General features: G+C 34.2%; 1 protein-coding gene across 1 annotated transcript in view; it reads left to right on the top strand.

The window, feature by feature from the left end:
• AP3B1 (adaptor-related protein complex 3, beta 1 subunit) overlaps positions 1–7,163 on the top strand; it is a 254,762-nt gene extending 247,599 nt beyond the window's left edge. The window contains exon 26 of the mRNA XM_008581623.1: positions 6,434–7,163. Within this exon, the coding sequence (XP_008579845.1) occupies positions 6,434–6,587 (154 nt within the window). The 3' untranslated portion in view covers positions 6,588–7,163. The remainder of the gene's footprint in view (positions 1–6,433) is intronic.
• Positions 7,164–8,548: the final 1,385 nt, after the last annotated feature.

The raw sequence follows: 8,548 nt of genomic DNA, 5'->3' as shown, positions 1-8,548 counted from the left end.
ATGCCTCTCCTCCCCCCCCATTTCCCCCCCGCCTCCCCCCCCCCCCCCACACCTCCCCACACCCACCCCCCCCCCCCCCCGTATATCTTAACTAATGGTTTGAATTTTGTTTACCATGTCAATTTTTTCATTTGCAAGTTTTGAACATATGCAACTTATGGATAATTACAATCTTAGTAGAATAAATGTTGTTGTACGGTTGTCACTTGGGTTAACTATTAAGAAAGTCTGATGCTGTGAATGGAACAGTGTATCCATGGCAACCTAGCAGTCAACTTTTTAATTTATCAACACATGTAAAGACAGTTTGTTTCAGGCTTAAATAAAAATCTTGTTATTTAATTAAAGTACAGGTAAAGAACAATTTGTTTCTAGGCCTTAACCTCATCCAGTTAATCACCATTATCATATACCTGTTTAAAGGTTATTAATAGGGGAAATACTAGTATATGTTATTTTTTCTACCTTGAAAGATCTATAGTGTGTAACTCCATCATTCAATATTTTTTGAAGACCTTTGTGACAGATTTTGCTACTACTAGGGTTACAAACATAAGTGGTATAGTCACTTCTTGATGGGGTCTGATATTTATTTCCCTTTCTTCTGCTCTAAGGTTCATCAACCCTTGGGTTGTTAGTTGTCTTATTTCTTTTCTTCTGGTAACTTAAATAAGCGATTTAAATACTGGGTAATTTTGAATGATCATAATGAAAAACAATTTTTGCTTATCAAATGACATCTGATGTCTTAGTGCCCTAATTTCATAAGCCCTGATACTACTGGCAACCTACTTCCTCTGTCCTAAAACAAAATTTTGTATAAACAATTGTTAATATAAACATATCAAACGTAGGTCTTTTCTACATTATGACAAATTTTGGATCTTAAACAGGACTGATGGGTTGTGGAACCTATTTAGTAACCAAAAGAGTTCTTTCTCAGGTTGGTGGTTGTCCACTAGAGGACAGCACTGCTTTTTTATCTGACTGCTTTGAACTCTTCAGGCTCTGTGAGTGCCTTTTCATTGAAAAACAATTGCAGACCTCAGTTAATTTTTACACAGAAAGCATATTTGGATATTTCAGAAGTAACCAAATTGCATAACTGATTTTTACTTTAAAACATCCTGTATGTAAGTTTTATTCAATTTCACCATTTGTGAAGTAATATCCTATAACACAACAGTTACTAATAGGAATATGTAACTTTTTAAAATAAAAACGAAAGAAAGGTATTCTTGATGGTTTTCCTTCTGGGTTGACAATTTTGTAAGGAATCAAAGAGAATGGGGTAAGAATTTATTTGTTTTTTTTTTCTCTTGTTAACCCCCATCTCAATCCACCCCCACCAAATAGACAAACCAGAAATGCTCTGAAATAACTGGAATGTTTTATGTCTTCTTTGAGGAAGTGCCCTTATATTTTTTTGGCTTTCTCGTATAAAGAAGGAGACTGCATCATTGGCCTGATAGTGTGTGGAATAATTTTTTATACCATCTCTAAAGATTAGAATAGAAAATAGAGCCCTAAATTATGATGGTAGCTTATTTTTGGTTTTATCTCTTATCTGAATGTTAGAGGAAAATTTGGTCAATTTAAAAAAGATAATAGGGAAACATACATTGCTTTGAATAAATTCTCTAAACCTGAATCACATGTAAATTTTTTTTCTCACTATTAATTCAATAATGTAATGGGCTTAAGCTTTAAAATACAATTTTATAGTCAACAAAATGGAATTTTTTACAACTTGCAAATTCTCTGCCTGTTTAAAATGTTCTAGTATATTAACTCAAGGTAATAAGGATTTACAATTTTAAATCCTTTGGAAGATAATGCTTCAAGTCATCATGCTTTGGTATTGATGTTTAGGAGGCTTATTCAAACCAGCATTTCTTACATATAATGATTGTGCGACTTCATTACACATTTGTCAACTTTGGACTAATTATTTTTATACAGCTAGGGCAGGGCACTGCATCTTGTGATCGTCTTTCTTACTAATAGGATTCTGTCTGCTTCAGCAGGCAGTAATTGAAGGCTTCATGTACAGAGTAGGAAAAAAAAAGTTTTAGCCTGAGTGGGCCATTGTCACAGCTTCTGGTAACCAGTAGAACAGAAAGCACAAGAAAATTGAACTCAGAATAGAAAAATCAGAAACCAGGAAGACTATCCAAGAGAAGAAAAAGCATGTCTTAGAGCTGTTGCATTAAGTGTAGCAAATCTGACTCTGAGTAAAAATTTTGTTTGTGAACACCCTGGAGGTTGATGCAGACTCTCAGATAAATATTTTTAGATTCATGCTGTACTATTAACATTTTAATTGTTAGAACAATTGAGTTGTAGGATTTTTTTTTTCTTTTAACACAGAGCATTTATGACCCATAGCCAATTTCTCATGAATCTAAAAAAGTGTGGTTTAAGTGCATGAGGGAATAAGTCTCTATATTATTGGTAATATATTTGTTCAAATTTGTTGTTGTTTGACCTGTTTTTATAATTCTGACAATAGTTAAGACATAATAAGTTTTTAAGAATGAAAGATTTTTTTCATTTGCTTTGGCAACCAGCTTATTGTGTCTTCTTTTTTTTTTAATCTTAAGAATTCTTATAGGCTTCAAGTATTAAAGTCAATTGCTAGAAATAATAGATGAAAAGACATTTAATAAGATGAAATACAGATATATCCAGACAGTTTTGCCTTCTCAGTTGGTGGTTACAAGCAGCAAGTGCTTGGTGGTAGAACAAAATGAAAAATTATGAAAAATACCTAGATGGTATCTTTTTAATAACTTGGAGCCTGTCATACATAGGCAATACATCTTTAACTGTCATCCCACTTATTTGTTCTCATTTGTGGTGTTACTGGTTTTTGAGGTTGATTGGTCTCCGAGTAGTCCCTCCCTATGTTACAGCTCCATTCAGAAAGGTTTTGTTTTTTTCATTGCTGGTGACTCTTGAGGGAGTTGGGGGTAGGGGATATTTAAAAATCTTTAAAGGCAGAAATTTAAAATATGACAAAAATCAAGTCAAGATTCTTTGAATTACAGAATACTACAAAGTCAAATATATAATTTTTGAAGGGAAAAATCTTCCTTAAAGTGTTTGGAACAGTAATAGATTATATGCATATTAGGTAAATAGGAAATCCCTTAATTTATCTGTCAACTGATAAAAACAGATTTTAAGGGTGCATCTTTGTACATATTAAGAGAATGTGTGTGACCAGGAATCAGACTGCTTGGGTTCAGATTTGTGCTCAACCATTCACTAGCTGTGTGTCCCTGAACAAGTTCCTTGACTTCTGTGGGCCTTAGTTCCCTCATCTGAAAAGGGACCTGCCTCACAGGATCAAATGAAATAAAGCAGGTGAAGTACTTGGAACCCACTGCCAGACACACAGTAAGCACTAAATAAATGGTAGCTGCTATCATTGTTATGGCGATCAAAAACTTCTCATGCCTTCTGAAATATTTATTGTCATAATGAGATCATAGTTTGAGGCCGAGTACAGAGGTTCTGATGTTAGCCATTAAGTTTAGTGTGTAAGTATTTGACCCAAGCTGACGTTATATTCAATGTTTCTTATATCCAGAAACTAGCTATTTATCATTTATTAACTAACTCTTTTACATAACTATCTTTTAAATGTGTGTTAAAGCATAGCCTGTTCAGGAGTTAAATGATTAATAAATTTGGGGGTGGTTTTGCTTTCCATGGACCAAAACAAACCAATTGTAATGATGCTGTGTTCCAATTAAATACATCCTTTTTGAACTGTGAAATGAGAATGTCAGAACATCTGATCTTTTAGTCTTCTGCTTTAAAACATTGCTTCCACTATTTGTGCCCACTAGAACATAGAGACCTGGTTAAGAGGCAATAGCTTTTACACCAGCTAACAGATCTTGTTGCTGGGATGATTTGCTTAACGCGTTTCTACTGCAGCTTCAGCAAATGCCTCTTTTCTTTCATGCCTCTATGTTCTTTATGGTACTGAGAATGTTGTGGTGATAGGATTTCAAAAACCTGTACAAGACACTAATTTTAATCTCTGTAAACATACTACACCAAAATTGACATTTATCTCTGCCAGAGTTTGTTTTATTGTAACATTCACTCTTAAGTTTTTAATAGAAAAGAGATAAAATGTGCCTTGGGGCTATGCAACCCTGAAATTCAAACAACAGTGCTTTTGTGTTCCTGTTCAGATATTATCTCCTTCTGTATGGTCCCAAGGCACAAGTGTTAAGTAAATAAAGGTACTAATAAGACTGTTGTTTACATAATTAGAACCCTGTCAGAAATAGGGAACTGTGTTGAAATATTTGCTGAATGAATTACAGACATGATGACCAAATCTGTGGGAAAAGTTGCATAAATGAATGGGAAAATGAACCACCTCATATCTTTTGGGTGACATGATTTAACAGAAATAAAGAGACAGCATTCTCCTATGAAGGAAAAGAGCCTTAAAAATTTAGACAAAAGAAATGCATAAACCTGTAAGGAAGGATGGAAAAAGAGAGGTCATTTTGGGGCTTGTGATCTTCGTGTTCTCTCAAAGATGAAATTGAGGTACCCAGTTCCTCATCTCTTGTGTGTACGTCTGAAAAGCAGAAGGATATGTATGGTAAGAGCTTTATAAAAACCTCTTTAAAAAACATCGGTATGATTTCTATTACTAAACTGGTTACTTACAATTTCTTCTCTCAGTAGGAAAACTGCTCTCTCAGATTCTTTGCAAGATTTCAGCATGTTTGTAGAGTACACAAATAAATGACTAGGAGAGTTAATAGCATACTTTGTCAACAACCCATTAGCTAACATTTTAAAACACAACTTCAAAGCGTTGATATTTTCAGTTTAGTAAAATTAGCATATTTGTTTTGCCTTTGATGCATTATTCTAATTATTGTTGGAAAACCAATTTTTATAATTCTATTTAGGCCAAAAATGGCTTGTTAGGTTTCAAAAAAAAAAAAAAAAATGGATCTAATGTGTTATGAGATCTTGATGTCATTTAAAAGAAAAAAAACTCAAAAAAGAAATTACTTTTCATTTAAAGAGAATCTGCTTCCTGCTTAAGTGGCTAATATTTTAATTAAGTCGGGAGTGAAGTTTTTTCTGAGTGTCTCCTGATAAACTCCCTCTTTTATGTTGATGGTAATTAAACAGATCCCTAAGGACACCGTGGGCTCTGTGCAAGGCCCATGCTAATTGTCAGACATGAGACACTGACCAGTTGGTTTGCTCTTGAATAGTCCGCAGCGTGCTGTCAGCGCGGTAGTTTTATTTTTATGTATTGTGAGCTGTTGTCAGGGCTAACTGGGTGCCATTGTGGCTGAAGATGTTGTGCAAATTGAGGCAGATGGCTCAGATTCAGACACGTGTCATACAGAAAGGGGCAAGGGGATTGGCCCTGCAAAGTGGGGTCACAGCAGGTCACAGACCTGTTCTACACTTGTTAGTGTTTTCAAAAGCTCATGTGCAGCAACTTTGTTTTTCTCCAGTCATCCTTGCATCCAAACCCCCTCCCCTGCAAAATGTGTGGAACATGCTCCATGTGGAAAATGGAGGCTTGGGAGGTGCCTTTTCTTTTCCTTCACGTCTCTGGGGCTCAACTGTGCATGCAGAATGAATTAGCAGGATTGACAGAAGTTCATTGTGCCTCCAACGGCTTTTCAGTCAATTGCAGTGCTTAAAAGGCTAGTTTTGCTTTTAATTCCGTGTAATTAGTAGGTTCTTCATGTCTTGGAATTTAGTAATAGAGCATTAGACCTCAAGTTTCCTCTATTATATTCTAAAGCAAAAAGGAGCTAATGTTCTTAACATTAAAAAAAAAAAGCAAGGCTGTCATGTGATTTTGTTTTATGTCATCACTAACATTAGAGATTGAATTTGAATAGTTTTACATGAGTGAATTTATTGAAACTTAGTAAGAATTTTATAATGTACATAAAATTATCTAACTTCTTGCATAATCACTTTTAGATATGAGGGATTAAAATTTCAAGCACTTTGAGAAAGATACCTTTTCTTAACATGTTTTAAACATGAACACATAGTAACTTAATTTAAATGGCTCTGTGCATGATGAAATGTTAAATATCAAATGAATGAATTATTCCCAAATACCTGTGTCATAATGGAGAATTATTCACATGCATGTGTTGTTCAAGTGAATAAATAAAAAGACTTCTTTTTCCTGTTCTGTTTTAAAGATGTACTTAAATTACCTGCTTGTGGTAAGCATGAACTGGACATTTTATTGGTTTTTCAGAAGAATGCTTGGCTTTGGGTTTTTGGCAGTAGGGACCCTGTGCCAAATTATTTCATTTGAGAAAAAGGAGTTACTTTAAACCTATTCGAATGTATGCTATCTTCTTTTTTCTCCCCTCTCATGATAAAAGGTTTCTCTTTTTTCTTCCAGGTTTGCAGCTAAAACTGTGCACAGTGGGTCATTGATGCTACTCACAGTGGAGCTGAAGGAAGGCTCGACAGCCCAGCTTATCATAAACACTGAGAAAACTGTGATTGGTTCTGTTCTGCTGCGGGAGCTGAAGCCTGTCCTGTCCCAGGGGTAACCTGCTTACATCTGGACTTCGGAATCTGGCACACAACAAAAGTGCCTGGCATCCACTACTGCTGCCTTTCATTTATAATAATAGCTCTTCCATCTGGCAGTGGGGGAAGAATACACTCTTGACATTCTTGTCTCCTGCTTTAGAATGCTAGTGTGTATCTATCACGTGTGCAATACTTTCCCCCTTTTCGCTTTGCTAACCAAAGAACATATATTTTACTGTCAGTTATCTCAACTCTTGAATCCATGTGGCATTTTCTCTGTCCTGCTACTTCTTTTGGCCTTCTCGTCTTTCTTCTCTTTTTTGGCAATGATGGGCATGAATTGGATATTTAAGGTTCATTGGAAATCATCTTCCCTTCAGCAGTAAGCCAAAATTAGCAAAGAAATAGTCTAAATGGCCTCTCAGCTTGGTATGTGAAAATGAGATAGCATACTTTTTAGAATCAAATGCAAAAACATGGTCTCTGCAAAATTTTGTTCTTTGAATTTCCTAGTATTGTAATTGTTTATTTACAACTGTCACCATGCAATTATCTCTGAATAATAAGATAAATAAACTAGCATATGAATAGCATTTGTCTTTGCATTTTTAATAAGAAACTATTTATAATCCTGAGGTTCATATGTCAAGGTTTCTTTATTCTAAAGTAAGTATTTTGAATGTTATTCTATGCAGAGAAACAATAGGGTTAAGTTAGTGAAAGAAAAATCACTTTAAAGCCAGGTAAATTTTCCAAATTTGTTATAGACTAGTTAACTCCAAGGGAAAAAAATTGGTGTGTTTAATAATAAAAATAAAAATCTTCATGTTGTAAAATAAAACATATCTTTCTGTGCAATTTCAGTCTGTTAGTAGAGATCTGATTACAAGGTCTATTATAACTGCTGAATAAATTTTTTAAATCTCATTTTTTTCTTTACAAATCTTGATGCCCAACATTAATGGAAACTAGTATAAACTTAATTGTAGAAATTTTAAAAACTAGTTATATGATCAAAATATTAGCATCTTTCCCTGGAGTGTTTATTTTATTTGCTAAAGAGGCAAGTTACTGTTTTTATTTATTAAGATAGTTCTATAGTCAGAAAACTTTTCCACTTTTATACCTTTTTAAAACCAGTTGTAATTTTATTTACCTTTCTGATACAAGGTAATGGGCCTTTAGGATAGTGTAGGCCAGTCAGTTCCCTTTATATAGAGCCGCATAAATAATGATTCTTAAAAAGTAAAAAGGAAGAGAATATGCATTGGGACATTATGGAACATGTACAAAGGGGGAAAAAAGAATGAAACATTCTTGGGACGTACATATTGAGAACAAAACAGACTGTGGAAAAATTATTTAAATTTTCAAGTTCGTGAAACGGAGAAAGTAAGCAAGATTGTTAAATTTTCCTGCTCCCAAAATACAGCAGTGAATCTGAGTGAAGGGAAATATTGCCATGGAAGCCACATGTTTCACTTCCCTCTGGAGCCTTAGATGCTGTGGTAATACTGACACCCAGAAGCACCTCTCTAGTTGCAGTCTCTTGGTATTTCCATTATTAATCTTGTTTCTCAGGGCTTTGAATTTTTATGTCAACAGCTTTTTGAAATGTTATACAGAATTTGGCAGGCCGTTTTAGGGAGAATAAAACATACTTATTGTCATTAGGTAGAAGGAAAAGTGTATGTTGTGATGTAGAAGATTTTCCTTAAATTAGGGTGCTCATCTATGAAAATAGGTCACACATTTGTATTCTTTTAAAACTAAGGACATTTCGGTAGGACTTTACTTTTGAATAAGTTTTTTGGGGATGCTAGGTTTTAGATTTAATACCTATATTAAGTAAATAATATAATGTAGTATGAACCATATATAATAGTATGTATATATCAATAACAGTGTAAACTACCAGTTCAGACCATTTTAACATTGATAGCTTAATATCATTGAAATACTTTTTATATAAATGAAG

Source organism: Galeopterus variegatus, unplaced genomic scaffold (genome assembly GCF_000696425.1).
Source record: "Galeopterus variegatus unplaced genomic scaffold, G_variegatus-3.0.2 Scaffold2410, whole genome shotgun sequence".
In the NCBI taxonomy this organism is placed as follows: domain Eukaryota; kingdom Metazoa; phylum Chordata; class Mammalia; order Dermoptera; family Cynocephalidae; genus Galeopterus; species Galeopterus variegatus.
This window is presented reverse-complemented; position numbering and strand designations above follow the sequence as displayed.